Source organism: Osmia lignaria, chromosome 13 (genome assembly GCF_051020975.1).
Source record: "Osmia lignaria lignaria isolate PbOS001 chromosome 13, iyOsmLign1, whole genome shotgun sequence".
Taxonomy (NCBI): Eukaryota; Metazoa; Arthropoda; class Insecta; order Hymenoptera; family Megachilidae; genus Osmia; species Osmia lignaria.
Genome location: NC_135044.1, coordinates 7,669,258 through 7,696,807, shown reverse-complemented (window position 1 = coordinate 7,696,807; position 27,550 = coordinate 7,669,258). Strand labels below are relative to the sequence as shown.

Genomic DNA, 27,550 nt, shown 5'->3' with positions numbered 1-27,550 from the left:
CGCAGACGCGAGGCACAGCCTCACTTTCCCTTTCGGCGTCAGACCGCATCTATCGGAAATCTGAATAAAAAGTAATGCTAAATACGAATAAGCGTATAAAATTAAAGGGAACCTTGAAATACTTGTTCACTTTCGTTGACGAAAGAATCGAACGAAAATTCGAAGAATACGTAAAAGTGAACAAATGAATATGGAATTAAGTTTAGATCGAAATAGTACTTTTGAGCGATTCAAGTTCTCGAATTTTCTCGTGGATGTCGCTGTTTGTATCTTTTCGCGTGGCTCCGCCCTTTGAGTGCATCGCGCGCTGCATGTCGAATATCATAGTAGTTAGTCGGCTATCGGACTCGAGTCGTTCAAGGTATCTAAAGAAAAGTCGAATGTTTTCCGCTTCTTTCGGTGGTTACACGTCCGTCACGTTCGGGCATTGCCGTATCTGGTACTTTATCAATGAATAATTCAGCTATTTCTCCCATGCTGAGAACCACTGACATTTCGTATAATTCATGCCAAGGCGGAGACGAGCACTCCGTAGATGTGTTATGTGGTTCAATTCGAAGACTTCCTCGATTGTTGCTCGGGGATATCTAGAGATCGTACGTGAAATCTATGTCGGTGGTAGACGTGGTGGGGTAAACGACTTATTAACATCGCAAGTATCGCGAAAACGATTTTACAACGGGAGTGCCGGTGCATGAGTGGTTTAGTGATCAATGAACTCTGCGGTGCTGTATATTGGGGCGTGCTGCCAGTGGTACCCATTAAGCCGGCAGATGTACGTAAAACAGAAAACATTATTTTTAAGTATCTCGTACCTATACTCTGATTGATTTCTTACTTCCGAAGTTATAGTTTAAAGCCCCACCTTTCTACGCTCGATCTTCCGTTCATTTCTGATACTCGAGTTGCTATCAGGAGCGTTCGAATTTTTTTTAAGTTTCATTCAAATAATTTGTTTCTATATCGAATTTTTTGAATTGTAATTTTAAAATAAAGAAAACTTTCGTTGCTTAGCGTAGTTATCGAATCGATATTTTATGATATACTGTCACGTTATTCGAATTATAAAATCGTTCGTTAATCGACAAATCAACACTTTCAACCCTTTAGACCGCAGCCAATCTCTTTACGTATTCCATTAGTGCTGTTCGATTAGTAGCGTAATCGGTATAATCACGGTCTTGACGTAACATCGTCAAGTCTTCTCGTTCGGATACTCTAAGGCTGGATCATCAAGCGATAAATAAATAAATAAATATCCTGTATATAATATCACTATGAATGATGTAAACAAACGTAAGTAATGTTTTTCTCGATGTGCGGCAAAGCAGAAAAAACTTTATTAATTATTTCCTGCGTAATCTTTTACTATCAATTTATTTTTAATGTTCGTCGAAGGCGCTTTGCTTGTATCGATAATTTTATCAGATTATTTGTAATTTTTAAGCAGCTTTTTTTTTCAAAAAAAAAGTTTCATTATTTTTTTTTTTCAAATGTGGAATGTAAAGGGTTTTCTCATAGACATAGGTGTGTTTAATATTTTGTTGCAGATGACAACATAATAGAAAATTATAAATTAAATTTTCCATAAGGAAATAAATAGAGGTGGTCAAGAGATGATGAACGATATAGAAAGTATAAGCATGAAGGGCAGTGGAGGATCCAAGATGCCTCATAGTCATTCGACTCCGGCAGGTGTAGATGGAGGTAGTAGAACTCCTCCTACAACACCTAGAAAAGCCGGGAAGATGCTTGCTGTTCGTGTACAAATGTTGGATGATACAATTACAATGTTTCAAGTTCAGGTTTGTATTTTTACTGTGTGACAGAATTAATGCAAACATAAAAAGAATTACAAGAATCATTGTTTATCCATTTGAAAGAGAAGTTGTCTATATATCCCTATGCTTTATACATACATTGAAAAATCATTTACCATGTATTGTCTATGCGCATAACACTCTTAAATGAACTATTGGAGCATATAATTGGTTATACTGTGCCTCATGAAGTACGTGTATTGATGTATTGATTATTCATAAAACTTTACTTGAAGCATCTAAAACCTATTTCCACTTAGCAAGTTACCAAACAATTGATAAGAAAATAGAAAATTGATTTTTCATTAAATAAAAACGATAAACGAATAAACGTTATTTTCTGTGTATTTAAATTTTAGGCAAAAGCATTAGGAAGAGTGTTATTCGATCAGGTTTGCAAGCAGCTACATCTTTTGGAAGCTGATTATTTCGGTCTCGAGTATCAGGAACCTAATGGAACAAAAGTAAGCAACAGCCAAATGTTTCCTGACACAAAAAGTTGAGCTAATTGATACTAATTTGTAATTGTTTGATTGCAGTACTGGTTAGATTTAGAGAAGCCTGTTTGTAGGCAAGTAGGATTGTCTTTAATCGATCCTCTTTTGAGATTTTGCGTGAAATTTTATACGCCAGACCCAGCACAATTGGAAGAGGAGTTTACAAGATATTTATTTTGCCTTCAAATCAAACGAGATTTAGCTCAAGGTTTATTACAGTGCAATGATAATACAGCAGCTTTGATGGCCAGTTATATCGTTCAAGGTAATGTTTGTTTCTTTAACCCTTTGATGACGATCGACGCTTATGCGTGTCCAAACATAATTTTCATAGAAATTTATAATTCTGTACTTATTGTGTTGTGAGGTATATTTTTCGAACAGAAAACGATTAATCTTTTCAGCCGAATGTGGAGATTACGTAATAGAGGATTATCCGGATCACACATATTTGTCAACGTACAAATTTGTGCCTCATCAAGATCAAGAATTGGAACGTCGCATAATGGAGAATCATAAGAAACACGCGTAAGATTAATTCAACTTGAAAGAAAATTTCAATCAATTGCAATGTTGAAAGTGTTGTATATTTTAAACAGCGGTCAATCTCCGGCAGAAGCGGATCTGAATCTGTTAGAAACGGCGCGTCGCTGCGAGTTGTACGGAATGAAAATGCATCCGGCAAAAGTACGTATTACGAAATTTAGGCAAAAGCATTAGGAAGAAATTTTTTCAAATTAAAAATTTTATATCATATAAATTTAAATTAATTAAAAAAATTATAATTGAAGGATCACGAAAGTGTACCTCTGAATCTGGCAGTGGCACACATGGGAATTGTAGTCTTTCAAAATTACACCAAGATAAATACGTTCAGTTGGGCGAAGATTAGGAAGATCAGTTTTAAAAGGAAACGATTTTTGATCAAACTTCATCCAGAGGGTTACGTGAGTATAGAAATTTCGACGAAGCAATCGTGGAATAAATACGAATACCTCACGTTGAAGAATCTATTTTTTTTCGCAGGGTTATTATAAAGATACGGTGGAGTTCTTTTTCGAGGGTCGTAACGAGTGTAAAAATTTCTGGAAAAAATGCGTAGAGAATCATGGATTTTTCCGTTGCTCGGTGGTAAAACGAGTGGTACGGCAGAAAACCCGTGTTCTCAGCCGCGGCTCGTCGTTTAGGTACGTAACGATTCGATTAACAGGAAATTAAACGGGAAAACATGGAAGTATATTAAGAAAATTTTCTCGTTGTCGCGTGAACACAGGTACAGCGGCAAAACTCAGAAGCAAATCGTTGAATTCGTACGAGACAATTACGTGAAGAGGCAGACGTTTCAAAGGTAAGTTCGATGAACGGGGGTATGAAATGCGATTCAGTGATTGGCCGATCAAGAAATATTCTTGAACATATCAGTATTGTGTAGATAGTGCATGCACACCGTTATGTACTTGTCCCCCCCCTTTTAATGCTGGTTTTTACACCGTTGAGACTGTATATTTTAATTAACAAGCGCACTGATCTTGCGTGGGTAAGACGGGAGGTGGCACGGTCTTGCTTTTGCCGGGACATTAATTGGTATTTATCATGTTTATCGTTGCTCTAATTTCCGTAGAATGAAATGTTTACTATGTTCGTTTTGTACTTACGTGTGTCAGTGTTGCCTGCTCGGACAGGGGTGGCGGGGAGTCAGGCTCACCATCAGGCACGATAACCCGAATGATCAATGTACCCTATTTTTTGATAGTGTCATCACTAATTCTCGTCGTTGTAACACCTAATAATACACCGCAAAGTACCATTTTACTTCACTGTCCCGACGTGTTTTCTTTACCAACGAGATATTATATTACTTGTCCATACATAGCAGTAGCCTGCTCTACAATAGAGAATAGATCAATTTTCTTTATAATTATACTTCGTTATGTTCCTTGTACATACATATATACAGTTAACAGGTGCGATATACACAATTGTTCACTGTGCATTGTCGGTGTAACTCTCAGTCGGACAACGTTACTAATAATAGCGAAGAAACGTTCCGTATGCGTGGCTGAAACGAGCATACGAAACGATTATTCTTCTAAAAAAAACTACTAGTCTTCTGTAGACACCGGGATTTCAATTTCATGCAAAATTTATGAGGCAAACAAAAAAGGGAAGGAAACAAAAGTCTAAAGAATATACAAGCTGTTTTAGAAGAGATGTACCGCACTGTTGCGGCTGTAAATTGTTCGTGGCGAAAGAACCGAAAAAATTCCTTTTTCATTTATTTTGCTACAAAGAATCATCACCGTTTCGTGATGTACATCTGTTTCGTGACAGCCTGTATACTTTTCGTATAGTTTTTGCCGACGCTTTTTATCTTTATCGTTTTGAGGGCATAATCGATTATAGCCTTTTAATCGTCAGTATTTTGCTCGTTGAAACGTGAACAACGCGTGAGAAAAAGTTGGTGAAATAGTGAAATTTCCGGGAGAGAGAGAGAGACCCTTGAAACGATAACTATCGATCGAATAGTAAGCGATCTATGAAAATAGACGTAGGCTACCGTCTCGCGAAGAGGTGGTAGAGAAATAAAAGGAGAAAATATATAAGTTAGTTCTGGACAGGCTTGGCATTTGGTAGCCTAAGTCTGATGCTGAACTTGACTCTCTCTTGCTCGCAGGTCCAATTCGTTCCGGCAGACTAGCAGTGGTAGGGCATTGCAGGGCTTGGAGGGGGGAGGTTATCGTGGGGCCACTCCAAGCAGCTCCCTTATGGGCAGCTCCAGCATCTCTGCCCACCCCCTCCTGCCCCTCGGCGATCCTGGTATGTACCATGACCGACACCAACCTCCACGAGAAACGCTTTCTTTGCCTCTCTTTCATTTTCGTTTCTTTTTCTCTTTTTTTCTTTTTTCTTTTTTCTTTTAATTTACCTATCAAACGATTCAAGTATCTACGATTTCCTTCTTTTCTCTTCTACTTCTACTTTTTCATCATCTTTTTTCTCTCACCTCTCCTACGTTTTTATTTCATCGTTCGTCATCGTTCTTTCTTCTCTTTTTCGTTCACCCCCCGTTTTTTCCGTTCTCCGAGTAATCGTACGTGCAGAGTATCGTAATGGTAGAGCAAGTAGAGTTGGCGTATTACGAATTAGAACGCTTCTATACCGAGTTTACCCGGAGTTCAGCTTGTCCACGTGTCTCGTAAGAACGTTATTTCCGCAACATTGTCAGAGTGCACGAGCAGAGTTCGTGAGAAGATCTGCGAGTGGTAATTCGTTAACTCGGAGATCTCTCGACAGACACGAGGATCGGATCGAACGAACGAACGAAATACGATAAAACAAACAGATAGGTAACTAGATGGATGTATAAGTAGATAATCATATGTAATATACATACACATACAGATAGAAAGAGAAAGAAGAAAATAATAACGAAGAGTGTGATCCAGAATGGAGGAGAAAAAAGTAATTAAAACGAATAATGGAATGTATTTCAGCACTGGAAACCCCAGCTCTGTCTCTATCATGCGGCTCGATGACACTGGATTCTCCGACGACTGTGACGAGTGTCTCGATGGGAGGGACGATTCACCGTCGCGAAGACACAGCTACGTCGTTTCGGACACTTACGTCCATCGACGTCCATTCCCCGGCCACACCCAGCCAGGTCCCAGCACCGCGGCAGATGCTTCTTACCAGCCAGCAACGGATTTCATCAGCAGGTCGTATCAGCCCCTCTAACAGCAGTCCTCCCGAATTCCCCCCGCCGCGACCCATGCCCAGACATCCCTGGCAGCGATCGGCCAGTTGCCGCGAACTGTACGCTTCTAGCTTCGAGGATTCAGGGAAAGCACGATCAAAGGACGAGAAAGCGTCCGGCGAACAGAATTCCTTCGAACCGTTCCGTTTGCCTTCTCAAGGCGAGCTAGACAATCCGGTGACGCGTTACGGCGAGGAGAGTAATCGTTCGTACAGCGCGGCTAGCTCGAAATTACCCTCGCTCGATCACGACTCGGTGCCCGATCGGGTGTACAGTAGCTCGTACCCGGGTACGTCATCGCTCTCCACCGAGTCAGGCCACGAGGAGTCTGGCCCGGCGGCGGATCTTTCGCACGACGATCTCTCGCACGATTCGTACGAGCTTCTTGAACGCGAGCACGAATTTGAATATCCTGAATCGTACTCGAGCCCACGGGACGACGACGAGGAGGAGGAAGAGAACGGTGGCGCGATATCGGACCGTAGCGACCAAGGAATCGAGCACGAGATGTTCCAAATGGACTCCGAGACCGATTCCTTCGTCAAGCACAGATCGATCAAATCGTCGGACAAGCAACACTTCAAATCCGTGCTCGTCGATCTAAAGAACGCGAGGGCAAAGTCAATCGATCGGTACTCGTCGGTCACCGCTGCCAACAAATCCGTAGACGGTGATTACGTGACCGTAGAATCTAGAATACAACGATCTAGCACTCAGATCGAACGAAAATTCGAGACGCGACACGTTAATTCGGTAGATCAAACGCAGCCGCAACAATCACAGCCCCAACAACAACAACAACAGCAAAGTAAATATCTTCCTGTTTCGCACCAGGATTCCGCGAAGAAAGATCCGGTCGTGTTACAGGTACAGAAACAAAAGATGTCGGTGCTTAACGAGTTGAAAAATTTCAAGCCTAAATATAAGATCACTCACGTAGATTCGGAGGTATTGCGAGACGAGGGTATCATGCGTCCAAAATCTAGGATAGACGATGATTTGAGCCCGGTCGACGGTACCGGCAAATCGATCGTAGATCATCAGAGAGCCAGGACGGTTAGGGCGCGTAGCATAGCGAGTTTGGAGGATCACGTGTCGAGGGTGTACGTGGAAACTGGTAGCTTAGGGCGCGGGGGACACAACAAGGCTAGGGAAAGAAAATCGAATCGCGAAAACGACGCGAAGGCCGTCAACGAGAAGACGTCGTCCAAGTCGCAAGAGAGAGCGAAAGGAGGTGGGGAGGGTCACGGGAAAAAGTTGGAGAAAATGGATTCGAGGGATCGTAAATCGGACGGACACGGTCGTCGTAGCGTGGATCGAATAGACATCCGAGAACTGCGACGAAGCATCGAGAGATTAGACGTACGCGAGAGGAGTTACGAACGATTAGACTCGAAGGAGAAGTCGTTCCGTTACGCGGATCGTTACGAGTGGCGAGGGAAGAGCGTGGAGCGTTTAGATTGTCAGACGCTTCGAGGTAGCACGGAATACTTGAACAGAAGTCCGAAAGAGAAGAGCGGTCATCGGCGTTCCGAGTCGAAGGAACGTCGAGAGAGAAGCGTGGAACGATTAGACTCGAGAGAGAAGAGGAAGAGTCCTGGAAGCAAGAGCAACACCACGATCGACTACAATCAAAGGCACACCTTGGAGCGTTTCGACTCCGGCAACAGGAGTCCGTTCGAGCGTATCTCCGTGAAGAAACACCGAGGGAAGAGCGTGGAGAGATTGGACTCGCAGGAGAAGCCCACCTTCGACTTCGACCCTGTGACGATCGAGCGTCTGAAGGGTTTGGAGCGTAGCAACTCGAAGGACAACAGAGGACACGATCGAAAGTCGGAGTCGAGAAACGAGCGGAGACACACGGAGCGGGCTGATTCGCGGGAAAGAAAATACCTGGACCGATTCGACTCGAGGTCGAGCGGCAGGAGTCTCGAGTGTATCGAGCAGGAGATATCCGAGTGGAGGCGAAGCAGCATCGAAAGGATCGAGTACAAGGATTCGAGGAAGAGTGGCAAGGCACGAGCGGAACGGGGCAAGTCGGAGGAGAAGCCTCGGGAGAGGGATGACTGGAGGAGTTTAGAGAAAGCGCGGAAGGACGAGGAGAAACGTGAGCGGGAACGGGAACGAGAACGACAGGCGAGGCTGTCGATCGAGTCGAGGACGGACACGGTGATCGGAGTGCCTATGGAGATGGAGAGCTTCAAATCGAAGACGGTGTTCACCGAGTACGAGCCGAAGATCGTCGGAGGCGTGGTGCTGGGCTTCGACGACACGATACCGGGTCACACCCCCGTCGAGCGCACCAAGAGCGACCCGAATCCCGCGCGACAGCGCCTCGGCTCCAACAGCAAGCGACACATATTGATGCATCAAAAGTCGATCGACTTAACGCCGGCCGATTCCGGTGACGAGGATCCGTTCTCCGACAGCGCAGCTATGCAAAAGACCAACATAGAGATACCTTACACGCTGCACAAGCGACACGTGATGAACGGTACCGCGTCCGACGACAAGTCGGAATCGGACAGCGGGAAAACCTCGAAAAAAGTCACCGGCTCCGTTCGCGATTTACCTAAACTACCACTGAAGATGATCACCGACATTTCCTGTTTCGATTTGTCCAAGTTGTCCTCGATAGACAAGACCGGCAGCAAAGTGTCACCGGACAAAGCGAAAAGCGCGACGATCACGCCGACCAGGCCGAAATCAATCTTGAGTCCATCCGACAAGCCGAAGAGTATATTGAGCCCTACGTCGAAATTGTCACCGACCGACGCGAAGAACGTGATCTGCAGTTTCTCGCCCAGTAACAGAAGTCCTTCGAAGGGAGATAAACAGTCGATCAGATCCGCTTCGTTCGACAAACACACGACGACCGCGGAGATCGTGATCGAGGAGCGAAGTTGCGTCAAGTCGTCCAGCTTGGACAAGAAATCGTCGAAACTCTCCCCGATCGAGCCGAACGTGACGATCGTTTCGCCGTTGGAGAAACGGTCGCCGAAGGTCTCCCCCACGGATCCGAACGTCACGATCGTGTCGATGTTGCAGAAGAAACGTTCTCCGGATGCGTCGAAGAGCAGCGCGATAGGAACGCAGAGATCGTTCGACTCAAGGATGAAAGCGTTCAACTTCGCCGACGTGGTCGGAATGGAGATGAAGCTGAAGCTGGAGCGTAAAGCGAAGTCCGAGGTCGAGAAAGACAGTTTGAAAACGCCGGACGACAGTCTGGAGAAGCAGGACAGCATCGAGAAGATACCATTGCCGGAGATCCCTAAGCCGGTTATAGGAAAATCCGACGAAGAGGCTTCGACCGTGGCTGACTCTTCGGAGAAGCAAAAAGAAGAGGAAATAAAGGAAGGCAAGAGTAGCTCAGGATCTCCTGGTGCGAGTTTGGAGAAACCAAAGGTTCCCGAGAAACCAAAGATTCCCGAGAAACCAAAGATTCCCGAGAAACCAAAGACTCTGGAAAAGCCGAGCATTCCGGAGAAGACGAAGCGGATCTTGGAGAAGATGGAATCGAAATTCTCGGCGATGAAGATGGCTGGGCCGAAGATCATCGACACGGGCTTCGACGATTTCGTCGACCCGGTGGCTGATCTGCCGTTGGACGAAGTTCCCGTGAAGCCTGTGTTGGAACTGGACAGCTTGAAGGTTCCCGAATTCGTTCCTTTCATGTCGAGGCCGCACGGCGAGCCGTTGCGCTCCAAGTCATTGTCGTTGGCCGAGGAGAAGGCACCGATCGACACGTTGCTCTCGCCGGAGGTGGAGAACAAGCACTTCGTCCCGGATGTTTCGCCGAAAAGGGCGAAAAAGGCGAAGCCGGAGCCGAAGAAGGATTTCAAGAAGCAGTCGAAATCTTTGGAAGGGGATAAGCCTCCCCTGAAGAAGGCCGGCTCGAAGGAGGCGCGTACACCGACGGCCAGTTCGAAGATCGACAAATCCAAATTGAAGCTGGGAGAGATGCCGCAGGAGATCATTATAATCGACTCGACGGACGTGGCGCCGGAAGTGAGCATAGTTCAGAAGGGTAGGTCGAAGTCTGTTGGTAGACTGTCGGAGAAGGCGTACTCGACGCCGTCCAAGGAAGAGAAAGAGGAGAGCAAGAGCGGTCGGGCAAAGTCTGCCTCGGTCGACGACGATACGATAAAGACAGCCACGGTCGTCACGAAGACCGAGAAGTCTAGGCCGAAATCGTTGGGCATTTCTAAGAGTCTGGGCAGTACCGAGAAGAAGGATTCCGTGGAGAAGATCTCGCCGAAGAGAACAATCGTCTCGAAAGCTTCCTCTTCTAGAAGCGAGGCAAGATCTCCGACTTCGTGCAAGGAGCCGCCTAGACAGCGAGATCCTAGGATAACGCGCTCGAAAACCGAGGTAAAAACAGACACGGACGCGGAGGAGATTTTCGAGGCGCGAGAACGCGAAGAAGCGAACGAAGAAACGACGGCGAAAGACGCGAAGAAGAGTTCGATCGCGCAGGAACTATCGGAAACACCGGTGGTTCTGCGTAAAGCAGGTCAGACGCCGGTGCTGTTCGCTCGTGCTCGTCTGGGTCTGTCGGAAGGGAGTGGAATCGGAGCGTTGCAGAGACAGGGTGCGACCCAGTCGCCGACCGCTCAGAGGAGAGCGAAATCCTTGGACGCGCCGGTGATCGCGGTGCACAGACTTCCGCCGACGAACGCGTTCTCCAGCAAAGACGACACCGTCGACGTTTCGGAGAATGCCGAGGAACAGGAAGAAGGTAGGGAGCAACAGGAGGGTGCAGTTGTATCGGCGAAGGTGCACTCCATTCAGACGGAGGTGTCGCCGAATCACAGATCGGACAGTACCGATCACACCACCGTACCGGAGATCTTCACCGACTCTCTGTCAGTGACGGAAACCTCGGCACAGTATTTGGAGTCGCCTCTCACCGAGTGCAACGAGATCACCGCGAGCGCGGATCTTATTCCCTACGAAAGGGACATCGTGCAGCCGGAATCGGACGAGAAGGAGCATAAGACGATGCTGGAGACGGTGAGGGTGGACGAGAGAACGAAATTCATCGATCAGAGTTCCGTGGAGTCCGGTGCCGATCAAGAGGTCCCGCTCGATAAAACGGTCAGAGCAGAGAAGATCGATCTGCTTAGTATTTCGAAGACCATAGAAGGTTCCCTACCGCGTACCAACGTGGAAACTTTTTCGGTCGCGAAGGAGGCATCGCCGGAACGCGTCGTGAGCGCGACGGATACGACTGGAAGAATGTCCATAGAGAGGGATGATCTACCGGATGTGACGGTAACCAGCGTGAACGTAGCTCGGGAAGAGGATCAACCGCCTAGGCCGATCGATTTCGACGAGGGTCAAGAAATGGTGAAATCACCGATCCAAATTTCCATCGAGGAATGTTCCGACATCGAGGACGACGGCGATGAAGAAGAAGAAGAGGAGGAGGAGGAGGAGGAGGGCGAGATGGTTCACAGTGACGATCAGGAAGACGATCAAGGGACGCAGGAGCAAGATGGCGACGACAATCGTCCTCTGGACTCCGCAGACACTAGCGAGGACACCTTAGACGCTCTCGACACCCAAGTCCATATGAGAGGCATCGATAGCGAGCTCAGTTCGCCGGATTATGGCGTCGACAAAATGGACGAGAAAACTTTGGTAGAGGTCGAATTGACGCCCGAGTATTTGGAGATGAGAAGAGAGGACGAGGACGGTGCCGAAGAGTTACCAGAGGACGAGGAGCCCGAAAGAGAAACGAGGACGAAGGAGTCGCCGGAGGGGAGTGGAAATCGTTTGTCCATCGAGAAGAAGCTCAGGTTAAGCAGCGAACGTTCGAGAAGCGAAGAGACCAGTACTTGGACGCCGGATCGCGAAGATCCAGAGTCGAGTTCCTGTTCGATTGCTCGGCCGCTTGGTATAGGGCAGATTCAGCCGATAGTGGATCGTCGAGAAATCGCTAGGGCGAAGAGTGGTCGGGGTTCGTTGGAAGAGGAGGGTGGTTCTCAAGTTGCAAGCAAACCAGAGTCGAGTTCGACCTGGAAACCCTTTCCCTTGGAGAGTTCCGGTAGTTCGAGCACGGAGGACGGTTGGCCGGCGCAGGACGAGAACAACGCCGCTCAGTCGCAGTCGGAGGACAGCAACGGACAGAACGAGGATAGCTTTCAAGAGGATCTCGCCGATTTCCCTGGCAGTTTTATCTACCCAACCGGCCCGGATATTTTAACCAGTTGCGGCACGTTCGCGTTGACGCGAACCCTCTCGAGGATATCCGAGAGGTCCACCACTTCGGAGCAAGACAAGAGCGACCTCGAGGACTCGTTCAAGCCCAGCTCGAGGTCTCCGAGCTTGGACGACGAGTCGTTGATGTCCAGCGACCATCAACCCTCTCTATCTTCCGACCCGCCGTCCGGTACCGCTATCCCTTCCGTTTCGGACGATCGGCGCACCTCCTCCGAACTCCCAGACATTCCGATCGACGTGGTAGGCATGGGACAGGAAGAAGATTTGAGATCTCCGAAATCACCTGGAAGATCGAAGCTACAGACTCAGAGCTCAGAAGATTGGCCGTCGCCTCCTAGTTCGCCGGTCTTCGACCCACCCGTGGTTAGCCACGTGGAGACCTTCTACATGGAGATCAAGCCCGAGGAAGCGGTGAAAGTGACGGTGACCGATAGCACGGAGACACCTGGTCGATTCGATCACGACAGCGACTCTAGCGACGAGAACAGAACGCTTCACGACGATTTGCACTCCACCTTCCTGGAAGACGGGCAAAGTTCTACCTCCGCGACCACCGTCGACGGTACCGTGAAAATAGCGGTGAAACCAAAGTCGAACTCTTACATCACCGGTTCGTCGCACAGCGAGGACACATCTATGGGCTTGTCTATGTCCGAATGGTCCAGTTCGAACAACACGGTGCGCCAATTTTGCCAGTACTCCGGCACCAAGTCCGACGACAATTCTCTGGCGGAGCTGGGTGCCTCGATATCGGACTGGTCGGGCAGCACCACCGTCGTGCCTCAACAGTATTACTCTTCGGTGGCCGGGGACAAGAGCCAAAGCGACACGACCACTACCTCGGACAAGAGCGTCACCAGCACCAGGTCGAATTCAAAACGCAGAACAACCGACGTCTCTCCTCCGACTTCTTCGTCGCCCCCCTTACCACCTCCACCGCCTCCCACGCTTCCCGACCAGCAGGAAGCATTAGACGACGAACCGTCGTCGAGGGAGGATCAGTCGTCCCGGGACGAACAATTGGACGAAGCAAGGAGGTTCATCGAGAGCCAGTTCGACGAACAGCGTCGCGCGGTGTCGCGACGCAGCGAGCCAGACCAGGAAGTTACCGCGAAATCTTACACCGACGTGTCGCCTCCACGGATCACTCTACGGAACGAATTCGACGAAGCGATCGACGACGATTTTCGGACGATGTCCGACGACGGAGACGCGCCCCTACCGATCCTGCAGGAAGAGGAGGAGCTCGACGAGCAAGAGGAACGCGCGCGAGAGGAGGAGGATCGTTTGTACGACAACGTGCCGGCGATGAAGTATTCGAGCAGCGATCAGATTCGCATGGAGGTGGCGCGAGGAGACAGTTCCGAGGACATGCACGAAAAGTACGCCGATCTGGCGTTGACCTCTCGAACGACAGGCGACGACGATTGGTCGTTCGAGGAGGAACGGGAAACGATGTTAGAGAAGGAGAAACCTCGTTCGAGCTCGAAGTTCGAGCGAGGTTTCTCCGAGCCGATGGAGACGGTCAGGTACCACGAGACCAGGTCCACCGAGCGACCCGTGATCGTCCCCATCCGAGCTAAATCCACCCCGTACTATTCGACCACAAGTCTCAGCGGCGAGTCCACCACCTCCAGCCCCCCGATGCAAATCAGAACGCAGATACGAACGAAAACGATGCCGTACTCGTCGAGTAGAAGCCCCCAGAGCGAGGGGGACACCTCGTCGAGCATGGACAGTCCGGTTCACACGCCGGTTCGCGGTCAAATCGCGGTTCGACGACGAAGGCGGGAGAACCTGAAGAGACGCCATCGAGTGATGGTCGATCTCGAGGTGAAGGACGGTCAGATCATATCTAGCACCGATTCGAGCTTCGACGTGGCCACCATACCACCGCCTTTGCTCGTCGAACGGCCGAGTCCCGACGTCGACGACGACGAGGACGACGAGGAGGAGTACTCGGAAACGAAAGAGGAACAGAATCGACGCCAACAGCAGCGTTGACGCGACTTTCGCGTCGACCAGCGAAACGCGTGACATCCACGCGTCGTTCGACGGAAAAGAGGAGATATCAAAAAACTTATCGAACCTGTCGCGCCAGCCGATATATAATTAGTACGTTTGTTACTCGTTTTAGAATATTCGATCGAATTTCATATACGATTGCTGGGATCCGGCAACACGCGTCAATAGGAAAGAAGGAAGCGACGGCTACACTCGTTAACGATAAATAGAGTCTAGGGAATATAGGACGATGAAAAAGAAAAAAAAAGATCTCGAGATCGATTTACCTCTGGGGAGAGGGAAAGGGAGAAGGCGGTGAAAAGGGATGCTGCTTGAATTTCATGAGAAGGACAATCATTGTTGGAAGTAAGCGATAGCATCGTGGGGTCGAAGGAAAGAAAATGCGAACAGGGTGGAAAAGAGGAATTGTCTGTTTTCTGATTCGAGAATCGAACGGTTGATAGGCGGTCGGGTATGATTTCGTCATAGTTTAGTTCGTGGTCTCGTGTTTTAGGACGGAGGACAAGTTGCTCAACGTAGGTACTTAATTAAAGACGATTGCCGCGCGATTTTGTTGAATATACGCGCGGGTATATCGTTGTGGAATTGTGAATCATGGTGCGAGTTGCGGTCGAAACGGAACGCGCGGAATATATCACGGTAGGTTTAATGAAACGTTCGTTTATCGAAAGATCGAATCGCGATCGATCCGCAGCGTTCGTCTTCTTCGCTTTTTCTCCCGACGAGAAGGGGCTCTCTACGCGGTCCGTCGTCCGAACGAGGAAAAGATTCGTTATCTTCATCTTTGTCTCCTCGATTTTCAGTCTTCTTCTACTCGTTCACGAATATTTCGTGAATTATTCAACGAATAGCGGTTTTTAATCGACGATGATCGCGAATAAATCCGCGTCCCTGGAGAACGTATCGAAGCGAGGAGATGTCTTCTTGGACGATCGAGGTCAGACCTTTCTCAAGGTTTCCATCATCGTAACGGGGCAGGGTTGTTGTTACGATAGTCAAGTCAATTATAAAGTTTCGTCGATCGATGAAAGTAATCCCAGACGCTGCTTGCTTTAAAAATACCGATTACCTTGAAACAAACGAAGGAGCCCGGCCTCGACGTTACTAATTCCCGTTGGCATCTACTTTTTCTCCGCATCTTTCAAAGCGAATTTATTCGCGGTGATCGAAGGACAAACACGCGACTCGACGAGAAACAATGAAATTGCGATTGGTTTCGAGTCTCCGTGCTTTCCGCGCGCATCGCGTTAGCTGTCACTTCATTTTCGTGCCTTCTATCCATCAGTTCCGACAAGGGTTACCCGATAAAATCGATCCCGGCTAAATTTGTCGATCGATCGTTGTTAATATAACAACGAGTTTACGAGAGAGAAAAAAAAAAAATAAATAAAACGGAGGGTTGGGTTAAAGCGACGTTAAAGCGCGCGTTCGTTAGTCGAAGCGTAAGGGGGTTCGATTAAAAATAATTTTCCTCGTTGCTCGCGTTTGAAACCTCGTCGAGAACCTTGATTACGCCAGCTCGTTTTCTCCTCCGTGGAAACGAATTTCTTCGTTTTCGTCGAATTTTCATTTCCGACGGCACCGTCGAGAGACGCACCATCGAAAGCAATAATAATTAAAACGTATATATCCGTAAGACGCTGATAGGCTGCGATTGAACGGTCGACGGAGGCAAGGCTAGTGTACTTCGAAACGCTACGAAACTTAGAAAAAGCTACAAAATTGCGCGAGACAGTGGATAGAATCGCGAAAGAAAGACGAATCGTTGGGATTTTTCGAAACGAGACGATTTCACCGTCCGACCGTCACGCTTCCTCTCACTCGTCCCTCCGATTTTACGCTTAACGTATCACTCTGGTTTACAAACTAGCGACACACACAGACACACACACGATGGTGTATATATAGTTGAGAAAGATTTTTCCCTTACAACGACGCGACGTTTGAATATTTGACGAAGAAAGCGTGCCGGTCAGGGGGTGGAGACTGAGTTCAACCCTTTCCCTGCGGCGTATACTCGGAGATTGATCGATGAATAATTTCCTCGTTACTCGATTCAAGGGGCTCGACTCTCACGGGTCACCGATTCAATTTAACCCTTTCATGCACGAATTTTTCTGTTTAAACAATTCGTTTTAATTCCACTCGTGTAAAGGGTTTTCGGGGTCGCTGATTGCGAATCTGTAATTAGATTTTCAAAATTTAACATGGCGAATATAAAATTTTGAATACAAGGGAAATGGTTGAGTTAAGGGATTCTCGTCTCGAATCGTTCCGTGATCGATCGTAGATGAAAAGCGCAAACGTCGAGACAGGAAGCGCGTGTACATACATAATCGAGACGAAAGTTGGGGCGCGCGGCTGGATTTCCTGCAAAGATGAGGAACGAAGCGCGTCGTGTTCGATGCTGTCCGCCGTTGTAATCACGGACGGACGATCGTTGATAATCACGTTATCGTTGAAAAAAAACTAATCGTTAATCACCACCGTGACCCATTAATCGCTCCCCCCCCCCAATCCATTAGTCATTGTTACGCTATTAACGCTACACTTAATCGATTACAAGGTTACCGTTACTACATCCGTAGAGGAGCGCAGTTAAGGTTATACGAAATGAGAAGAAATGAAACTAAACTACGTATCGAAAGTTATAGTAGTAGGTAACGAAGAAGAGAGAATAAATATTAATATATGAAATTAGAAGGGCGACTGGCGAGTACCGATCGCACGATGCCGAGGGTTCAAGTCGGTTTTTTCACCGGCGAGTAAACGACATTCATTTCATTCCGATAGATCGACGACGAACTCTCAAACGATTATATCGTTCGAATTTCGTTTGCATCGGATTCGATCCGCGAAACCGTAATTAGCTTCTCTGGATCTCTTCGGTTTTGCATGCGGATCACTGATCGGCAGGGATCACGATACGATTGAACGAGCATAAAACGATCAAATTTATCACTATTATTATTACTTTCCCCCGGGGAAAGATCCAGAGGTACGGTTCTGCCGATCGTCTCCAATCGAAAGGCCTTTCTAAAAGAAAATACGAAGCGAAATAGGAAAAGAAAAGAGTATCGTCGTATCCTCGATCTATCCGTAACGAGTTCCTGTATCGGTTTAATTCTTGACTTATCCTCGTCTTGCATTTGTGCATTGTCAGTCCTGTCCTGCCATCGATATTACTACACACGCACGCGTCTCCTCGAGCACTGTTCTTTTTGTATCCCTTACGTTCTTGGTTTCTCTGTTTCTTCGTGTGTCATCGTATCATCGTATCAACTGTCCCCCCGATCACCTTCGCTCATTCATTTCTCTTCTCTTCTATTTGTTTTCTCGCTTTCCTTTTTATTTCTTCTTATTGTTCGTTATCTGTTTCGTACGCGTGCGTGTTGCTTGATTATGCAACGCGTATGTGCAGCCTCGTGATATCGTTGCGCTCGAAGTTTTCGGATCTGTCTGAATCGAACAGAGCCCAAATAAAAATGGCCCGTTTATCAAACCGAGCCAGCTAAAATTTCAGCCGTTCGATCCGCGTTCGATCAGCTTCTACTCGTCTAGGGGGTGTAACGCGGATCGGATGCTTCCATCGTTTCTCGTCCATAAGCAACCTGCGAATATATCCTCACCGTTCAACGAGAAAGAGACTGTTTTAACAATCGAAAACCTCGAGCTCGACGCGAGGCTGATAGAGTTGATCGGTTTTGTATCGAAGTTAGCAAAACGACTGAGAACATTTGATTCGTTACGATATGAACGATACGTGTATTATATGCCAGTTGTATACGCTAAGGGTGTATATGTATTTGCATATAATATATGTATACATACATACTTATATATATATATATATATATATTTATATTTAATTATAGACATAAGAGATATAGTATGCAAGGGTCGTGATACCTGCAATAGGGATCAAGGTATTAGACGTAAAACATGTGCGGATAACTTGTACGGTTATGCGAGTTCCCGGTTGCAGCACGAACACGTTACGGTTTCTTTTACCAATTTTCGGATGAAGTTCCTTTTAGCACCCCCTTTTAATTGACTTCAAAATCCTCAGGCAAACATCTCATGCATAATAGAGTCACGTAGCGCGGAAATTCTCATCACCCCCATCTTACTCTTCTAGACCACAACGAGATTTTTAATTCGAGAGTGCATTTTTTCGGTCGCCATCTCATTTCGCAACTCTACGAACCAATATCATCTCGCCATAATCAATGGCAAAAAATCCTATTAGGTGTTAGGTTTGTTTTTGTTCATTTTACTGCAGAATCCCCCCCCCCCAAATAATTTCTGCACCTTCACATTAATGTTTTTCTGACTTACAACACATGAGAAGTTTGCCAGGTAATTTTTAAGTCAATTGGAGGGGGGTGCTAAAAGGAACCCTTACCCAATTATCTCGCGTTTCACGCGCGTACGGCACGACGCTCGAACGATACAATCCGGGATAGAGGGTTTTTTCCTTTTCGTCTTCCCGTACCGAGACCGGAAGTCGGTTTGTAACGACGCGACGGCTGGAAACGGTTCTTACGTTATACTCTACGTGTGCTTTTCGACAGGTGGTGATCCGAACAATCGTTGGAGCTACGCGAACGGCTACGTGAACTCGCCGGCTTGGCACGTGCCACTTCGCGTGGCACAGATTCGTAACGTAATGGTTCACGCAACGCCACGCACCCTGACCAATCGATTCCTACCGGCATACCCACATTGAGAACACCCCGGGCCAAAGAAACAAATAAAGAAGTACCACGCTACAGCTCTGAGAGAGAAATCGGGGGCCTTCCTTATCACACGGTAGACACACACGAAACCGGACCGAGAGAAGATACGCCATCTTCGATCTAACATCTTCGATGATTCGTTCACGTTTATGCGAATCCCCGTGAGGCCTGTCTCGTGGACCGCGGAGAAGAACGGGGACGCGAGTAGCGCGTCTCTCTCCATGGTCCGCCACCGATTTATCTTACCCGACTGGACCGATTAGGATCGTAGGCGCCGAGAAAGCGACATTGTCCAGAGAAATTTCGCCGGTACTTGTTCCATGAGCGAACACGTAAGGGTCGATTTTTATCGAATAGAATAGCAGGGCCGAATTAAGGGAAGCAAGGTCCTAGAAATTTTAATCTGGTCCTAATCGGTAGCCTTCAGACGAAAACTTTCGTTGGATATAAATCGACCTTTCGAATTTCTCTCGGCACGAATCGTTCTTTCTTGCCGCGTTCAGTCGCGTGCCGTCGTCTCGCGGCCGAAGCTTTATTTCTCTTCCGTTTAGCCACCCATCCTCCAGATCCTCCATCTATTCACCCAGCTCTGATTAGAACGTTCGTTTCTCACCATGTTCACGATGCCTCTCACGCATGCACTTGCACCCATAGAAGATAGAAGAACGTTAGTTTGATCCCCTTCGATCCTCCCGATTCTCACCCCTCGAAGCTGTACAGACGGTCTCCGTTCTTTCTTCCACCCCCGACGCGAATACCATAGCGAGCCCGTTCGTTTCTTTAGTCCCTGTAAATTGCATCGAGAATCCTCTGCCCCCGTTTTTTCACTTACCACGCGCCAGCCAAAATTAGTTTGCCACTCTAGTTTGGACCGTTTCGATTCCCCTCTGTATTTTGCGCAGAGATGTGAATTTTTGTTTGCGAGACGTCGACGCGCCTCCGTTAGGTTCGGGGAAAAATCTTTCGATAAACGTTTCAAGCATCGGAGACGCGATGAAACTAAACTCACATCTCTAGTTGCAGTGTGGTACTCTTTGATTTTCTCCCGCATCGTAACGCGTGCAACACACTTGCGTTGGAATCGTGTGCTCGATTGTTCTCTACTACATTAGGAACCTTGTGAACCATTACGTAGCGAAAACCCTTTCACACGATTCACCAATCGATAAAATCCGATATCTATATCTCACTTTGTCACGATCTTTCACCTGTCCCACGGGATAACACGACGTCTAAACACGTACACGTTACATGCAAACTTGCACTCCGTACACCGATCGACACATTTTGCAACCTATCTGTGTGTGTATGACACCATATAATTCTACGTTATCTACGTTCTCTCTTCGTTCCCTCTATCCCACCTGTTCAATCAACTTTGTCGTTCTCTTTCTAACGTGGCCTTCTTCCAGGTGGTCGATCTCGTTCTTCCTTTTCCTACCGTGTCGCGCGCGTTCAACCCCTCTGCCTTTCGTGCCTCCAGTCAACCACGAGTGTACATTTTTGGAATTTTATTAATAAGGCGCTGAGCGCAGGAGCGCGCCGGGGTTGAAATTTTCGAGGAGAAATTAGCGACACAACGGGTCCTAATTTGAATTAATTAGGAACCGAAATTCATTTTTAGAGCAGAGAAAATTTTGCGAGATTCAATTTTCTCTAACGATAGACTGGGGACAGAAATCGCGAGGCAAGGGGGTTGATCGCGGAAATACCTCGGTGAATCTATAAACAACCCTGAAGCTTTTTCGCCGTCGTTTGAAGAATCGTTGACGATCTTTTCTTTTTCTTTTCCACGATCGAAGTATCACGATACTCTTTACACGCTCTCGGACTCTTAATCGTTCGTGGAACGGTGCCAAATTTTTGCTCCAGAATCAAAAGACTCGAACGGTCGCGTTCGGACCGACGTTTTGACTTTCGTCAGAGACGGATGTCTTCCACGGAACGTTCAATCGGATAACTTTTATAAACTTTTTATACGTGTCGCTCGACGGACTTTAGGGAAAGATTCGTAGAACAGACTGTGTCGCGCTTCCGTGTTTCGTTTCTTTTTTTTTTCTTTCAACTTCACCGTCGAATGAATTTAACCCTGTGCAGTTGAAATTTCTTCTCTAAATTTGAAAAAATACAAGACGATGCGTGGATCTTGATTTCCGAAAGAAAAATTTCGGATCAACCGGAGGGCTGACTGCAAAGGGTTAAAGAAATGCAGAAAAAGCAAGGGTTGCTTCGAAGAAGAGTAAAACGCGTGTCTGTCGTGTCGGCGCTCCTGCAATTTTGTAATTTATCTACCTTCGTCGCGATCGTTTATCGACATACCGTACTCGTTAACTTTCTCCCTTTCTCTCTCTCTCTCTATATATACATATATTTATATATATATACACACACGTATACATATATACATATACATACGATCCGACAATGCGCGGTGATTTCCCTTCGAAGAAGAGAAATTCTCTCGATACTCTCTGGTAGTTCGTTGACAGCCGCGGCTGAAGAAACATGGGGTAGGTAGATTATAAATTGGGGGAGGGAATTGGGGAAGGGGGGAATTAAAACAAAAATGAATAAAAGGGGAATCACGGCGTTCGAGGGAAGGGAAGTTTGCATTCCAAACGTAGGAAATCTATTGTACATTGATTATTGATACATTAATTATGATAATAATAAATTATATACAAAGTCAGATGATCCAAAGGTCTTCTGTGATTCCGTTTTTCAGTTTCGTTTTCGTATCAGTTTCTTCGACCCGTTTCTCGTTGTTTCTTCTTTCTTTCGAGTTGGTTACAAGATTTTTTCGTTACTTCTTCTTTCTCTGACTACCCTCTTTCTAGTATTCTCCGATATTTTTCTCGGTTCGAGTTTAACCCTTTGCGCTCTGCACAACTTTTATTCCTTCCATTCGTCGTTGATATTAATCATTCGTTTTAGATTTTTAGATTTTTTGTGGACGGATCGAATTAATTTACGTTGATAACTTTGTCATTGCGAGTGTTCAGAATTTCAAACGGTGGTGAAATTTGGTATTGGCGAGCGCAGGGGGTTGACACCCCTATTCTTAGAGATATTATTCTCCCAGTCCTTGCGCGTCGTCCTCTTTCCGTTCTTCATTACCGTATCTTTTTATCGCACTCCCGGATTTGTTGGTCGACCGGATGACAATACCATGTGTGAGTAATCCCTAACAGTGCCTATCTTTACTGTCAGTGATATGTTTTCGGCGATTCGTTCACTTGCTCGATAGTTGCACACCCTTGTTTCGTTTCTTCATTTCTCTTATAGTTTACCGATTTCTGCAAAGAGCGTTGCATCATTCACTTTGCACGAACACGTTCTTCGTCCGAATATTTTTTTTTTTTTGTTAAATACTGCAACATGGAATGGCAACACGAACAAACTACACATTTCTATTCGATATTTTCATTTGCTTCGAAGTACTTAGTCGTTGTACATTGTCTAATCTTTCGCTGCGACACTTCGGCATGTCTTGCGTTCGTCCAAGGATTATTATGATAGTTGAATATTATTTTATCTATGTTTTTTTTTTTTCATAGAACATATCGTCGCACGAGTAACGTAGATTAGCAAACGTTTTATGACAGAAAAATCTGTTTTCCTTCCTGCACGATCAACTACGTGTCTTCGTGTTAGAAAGAATGACTGAATCTCGATCCAATATCCTTGCTCGATTTTTCTCTCATTCTCTCTCTCTCTGTTTTTTTTTTTTTTAATCCCCTCGTTATCGAGAAAACAGTCAGCGAAGCAAAAGTCGAAAGAAGCTGACATTTCAGTGCACCGTAGCATGCCATTCGAATTTATACTTTGTTCCATCAGCGTTTATTATTATTATTATTTTTCAAGCGTCGTGTTTTTACTCTTTGTGGTTTCTTAACAATCCATGAGAAATTGTTTAGAGAATACCTTCTCTTACCTGCCTTCGTTTACAGATACCGAGACAGATAAGCAGGGGACACCAAAGAAACAGGAGAACAATAATTCCATGTACTCCAATGATAAATCACCGGAGAAACGTACGAACGGTGTGCTGGACACTAGTAACACGAGTATGGTGAACACTCCGGATCTTAGCCCCGTGAAAAATGTACGGAACGGAGAGCTGGAGGATCCGGAAGTCCGAAAAACTAAGGTATTTAAAGAAATAATTATAGAGGAGTTAATTTTCGACCTTCCAACCTTCCCCCTAAGCTTCCACGAGTTTCAGAGTTCCAGGGTTCCTACCCCTCGCTCTTCCCCAGAGCCCAGTCTCTCCCCTTAACCCAAATGGGGATTTGAATATATATATATATATCTTTTTTTATCACTTGCAATAGGATTATATTAAATATCAAAAATAAAAATTTGGCAGTTAATGGATTAATATTGATATTAATATTTTCACTGTTAACGTTTACAGAGATGGCCTACCGACAAGGCTTACTACATAGCGAAAGAACTCTTGATGACCGAACGAACCTACAAGAAGGACCTCGACGTGATAAACGTGGTACGTACCAGATGGATAAAAAATCGTAATAAATTATCGAATAATTGCAATTTTTGTCGGATAGTGGTTCAGAGAAGAGGTATCTCGAGAGACGGGATTAGAGGGCGAAGCGGTTGTTTCGCTGATCGAGCTTTTAGCGGACGTTCACGGTCCTTGCCTTCAAGAAATGGAGTCCAGATTGGAACGGTGGGAGAGTAACGCTCGTCACAACATCGGTGATTTTCTCTACAACACCTTGTTGAACGTCCTACCGCTTTACGATCAATATCTGGAGAACCTAATACCCGTACTCGAGAAGATGGAATATTATACGAGGACGTCGCGACGGTTCGATCAACTCTGCCGGGACTTCGAAGCACAGAAACATTGTTATCTACCCTTAACTTCATTCCTTTTAAAACCGTTGCAACGATTGTTGCACTACAACAGTATTATCGATAGTGAGTCGTCTTAGAAAAAGAATCTGTACCGAGATCCTGCTAGCTAGAAATTTAATCAAAACGATATCGTCTGTTTAGGATTATTAGACCATTATCCGAAAGATCATACAGATTTCGAGGATTGCTTGGCAGCTAGAGATCGATTAGGAGAAACACTGCTGGAAGGTCTTAGTATAATTAATCAAGCAGTAAGTGTATCTCAATCGTTTCCTTTAAAGACACTCGAAATCATTTGATAATCATCCTTTCTCGGTTTTGCAAACGTAGGAGAATCTGGTTCAGTTATGCGAGATGCAAAGGGACATCAGCGGTTTCGACAACCTGGTCCAGGCAGGTCGTAGATTCATTAGACAGGGCTGCTTACAGAAATATAGTCGCAAAGGTTTCCAACAAAGGATGTTTTTCTTGGTGAGCATTTAACTGAACAAACGTCTATCGTCGCGTTTGCTAATTTTCAATTTCTTTTTTTTAGTTCTCAGACATATTACTGTACACATTCCGTACTCAACAACCGACCCAATGCTTCCGGGTGCACGGTCAGCTTCCGTTGAAAGGAATGAAGATCCGTGAAAGCGACAACAAGACCGGATCAGACTTTGCGTTTGTAATAGACGGTCAGGGAAATCAGTGAGTACCTTGATCGTGGCTCTGTATTTCGTTCAACCGAATTATCGTGAATTAACGTAACGAGGTGTTAAAAGGACAGTCTCTGTATGGTCATTAAGAGGTCAATTGGCTGTATAGCGGGTTCACTTAAGCCAGCCGTTCTGTCAATTTGTAAAACGTTCCAGATGGATCGTTGAACATTATGGCGGCGAGCAATTGCCTGTAAAGACTTTCTCTCGCTTCTCGTTAAGTCTCTTTCTAACTGCCAAAATCTAACACCGTTTTGCGCCAAACATTTCCATAGATCTCTGACGGTTGCCGCTAGCAACGAAGAGGAGAAGGAGAGATGGTTGGAAGATTTGTCTCAAGCCATAGCGCAAGCTGATGCCGATCCAAAAATGCCTTACATGAACCTGAGATCTTGTAGTAAGCTTTAATAATTCCTAATCGTTGAGTAGCATCGAATGGATTGATTATACGCCTGATCGATCATCAGGTTCGGCTGACGAAATGGGTGACGGTGTTGGATTAGAAGGGGACAGAGGAAGCTGCGGGGGTGCGAAGGATTCTCAACGAAGCAACACCACCGTCCACGTTTGCTGGCATCGAAACACCAGTATCAGTTACAGCGATCAATTGCGAGCGTTTCAAGTATGCGAAAGCCTCGTCTCTGGATTTTAATCGACCGAGTGTACCTGAATTGTATTCCTCCTTTCAGAACCAACTCAGCGGATTTCTGCTACGGAAATTCAAGAACAGCAACGGTTGGCAAAAACTCTGGGTGGTATTCACGAATTTTTGTTTGTTTTTTTACAAATCGCACCGGGACGACTTCCCGTTGGCTAATTTGCCGTTGCTCGGTTACACCGTAACCACGCCGTCCGAGAAGGACGGCATCAACAAGGATTTCGTTTTTAAGCTACAATTTAAGAACCACGTTTATTTCTTCCGCGCTGAGAGCGACTACACCTTTGGGAGGTGAGGATCGTTCTTGAAACGATACGATTGAAAGCTTTGATTCATAAAAACGTAACGATCTTTCAGGTGGATCGAAGTGATCCGAAGCGCCACCCAACAGAGCCACGTGTCGATAAACTTCATAGGAAAGGAAGGATATTAACGCGAAGAAACTTTTCGACGGAATTGGCATTTTACGCCGGCGTTGTTTTCAAAGGTTTTTAATTTTATAACGTAGTATTTAAAGCGAAGAAATCTCAAGCACCCGTCAGGGAAGTAACTCGTCGTGTACGGGACGAACGTAAATGAAACTTTGCGGCCTTATTCGTGAATTCAAATCAAATCGTTGCGATCGAAACTGTGATCGACAATCAAATCGAATATCGGAAATGTTCTAGAATGCATTTAACCGATTCTGCATTTCGAAGCCCGATATCAAAACCCATCGCGTTCTTGTCGTTTTCCTTGAACTTTGATGACTGACGCGTTCGCGTAGATACGCTTTTAGCTGATAATCGGGATATAAATAATCATTGTTTAGGTCCGGACGTATCGCGTTCGTTGGAAACATTTTTACGAAAACGGATAGAAAAATCGTCTGTCCAGAATTGCTAGATATTAACGTAAAACCTTGGACCAATTTTATATAACATAATTTCATTAGCGATTCGCGTGTCTTGATGGAAAGAAAAGACAATAATTTTTCGTTAGCGTACTAGCGTTGTTTCTCGTTGCTAAATGAATATTAACGAACGACGCGGAGACATTTTCTCTCGCTCTATTATCGGTAAGATTTGTAATTTTACACGTTTTCTTGTTACGTATTTAACCGTGATTCTTTCGAGGCAATATTACGCAAAGACTGGCTACGCGATTTCAATAGATAAAAAGGGAAAGAATGTTCACCATGCGGGTAAGCATTTCTTTTTATGGCGGGAGAATCTACGAGACGACATGAATATACATATCTACTACGTAAACGTCAAGCGACAAAGAGATGCGAGTAATTTAACGGTTATCTGTTTTTTAGTTATTACGATTGTTTTGTTATAATATAGAATTTAATCGATAATATATATATATATATACATATATAAAAATCAAAGAAGAGAATTAGTTTTATACCGAAAGAATCGTACTCAGAAGCGCGTATTCGACGCCGATAGACACGTCTATCCAAGTTTCTCTTCCGGATATGTGTAACACCCGTTATTTTCGACAATTTATTCGTGTACCTGGCGCGTACGAGCGCCCGTTCGAATTGCCAAATTTGTACGTTTATTTGAAAAAAGCCAACAACGATTATCGTTTAACGTAACGTTCTGTAACGTATACGTTATGTAACATTATGTATCGATATTTCGCAATAAACGTACATTAATACTTTTAATCAGTCTCGTGCTGGTTGATCGACAGCCAGCTATGTACACGTGCGCGAGCGAACACCGAACTTGCGAGTCTTTTTTCTTCTTAATTTATACCGTTTAACGCGTCTTTTATAGACTGTCGACAGAAAAAAAAGGAGAAGGAACTCCTTACGGTACGATAGCCCGAGGGCAATATGGACAAAGGATTCGTTTAATCTCGTGAAAAAATCGCGTGGAAATACCCATAATGAAACGGCAGCGATCGCGAGCGATACCCGTTAATCGCTTCTTCGATATCAGAATTCGTATTAAGTTTGTAGCGAGTCGAGCTGGTCAAACGAGTTCTCTATGCGCGAAGAGAAAACGCAAACTGTCCTTGTAAGCGATAAATCGAGGAAAACCGATTGTGTCGACGTTTATATTTAAAACGATGCCGGATCAACGATGATCTTTTGGTAATCGTGAAAGCGATGCACCGTTTCTAAGAAAACAAACAATCTCGTTAGCGATATCGAAGACGCGGAAAGAATTGTATAATCGTGTTCGGACGTAATCGATGGAATGTTATGCGATTTGGGTCAATGTCTAAAACGCAATGCGAAAGGTTATC

At 45.8% G+C, this 27,550-nt stretch overlaps 1 protein-coding gene across 4 annotated transcripts; it reads left to right on the top strand.

Annotated features, from left to right (window-relative positions):
- The first annotated feature begins 12 nt into the window (after positions 1 to 12).
- Positions 13 to 26,906, top strand: LOC117602237 (Chondrocyte-derived ezrin-like domain containing protein). Of its 4 annotated transcripts, XM_034319977.2 has the most exons (22): positions 304 to 775; positions 1,111 to 1,296; positions 1,551 to 1,805; positions 2,180 to 2,284; positions 2,360 to 2,582; positions 2,722 to 2,845; positions 2,917 to 3,004; positions 3,109 to 3,264; positions 3,344 to 3,504; positions 3,591 to 3,665; positions 4,992 to 5,134; positions 5,812 to 6,036; positions 23,014 to 23,213; positions 23,481 to 23,570; positions 23,635 to 24,010; positions 24,089 to 24,198; positions 24,278 to 24,418; positions 24,483 to 24,637; positions 24,921 to 25,042; positions 25,113 to 25,267; positions 25,335 to 25,594; positions 25,661 to 26,906. In XM_034319977.2, the coding sequence occupies exons 3-22, from the start codon at positions 1,617 to 1,619 to the stop codon at positions 25,734 to 25,736; spliced, it is 3,174 nt and encodes a 1,057-aa protein (XP_034175868.1). In that variant the 5' UTR covers positions 304 to 775; positions 1,111 to 1,296; positions 1,551 to 1,616; the 3' UTR covers positions 25,737 to 26,906. The 4 variants fall into 4 exon arrangements, with proteins under 4 accessions (XP_034175870.2, XP_034175869.1, XP_034175868.1 ...); XM_034319976.2 differs by lacking the exon at positions 1,111 to 1,296; XM_034319979.2 differs by lacking the exons at positions 1,111 to 1,296; positions 23,014 to 23,213; positions 23,481 to 23,570; ... (6 more) ...; positions 25,335 to 25,594; positions 25,661 to 26,906 and adding an exon at positions 6,884 to 17,431 and having other exon boundaries at positions 13 to 775; positions 5,812 to 6,838.
- Positions 26,907 to 27,550: the final 644 nt, after the last annotated feature.

Coding starts and splice junctions, on each gene's coding strand:
- LOC117602237 (XM_034319979.2), top strand. CDS start 1,617: ATGATGAACGATATAGAAAGTATAAGCATGAAGGGCAGTGGAGGATCC. Junction 3,265..3,343: donor AACTTCATCCAGAGGGTTAC/GTGAGTATAGAA, acceptor TTTTTTTCGCAG/GGTTATTATAAAGATACGGT. Junction 3,505..3,590: donor AGCCGCGGCTCGTCGTTTAG/GTACGTAACGAT, acceptor GCGTGAACACAG/GTACAGCGGCAAAACTCAGA.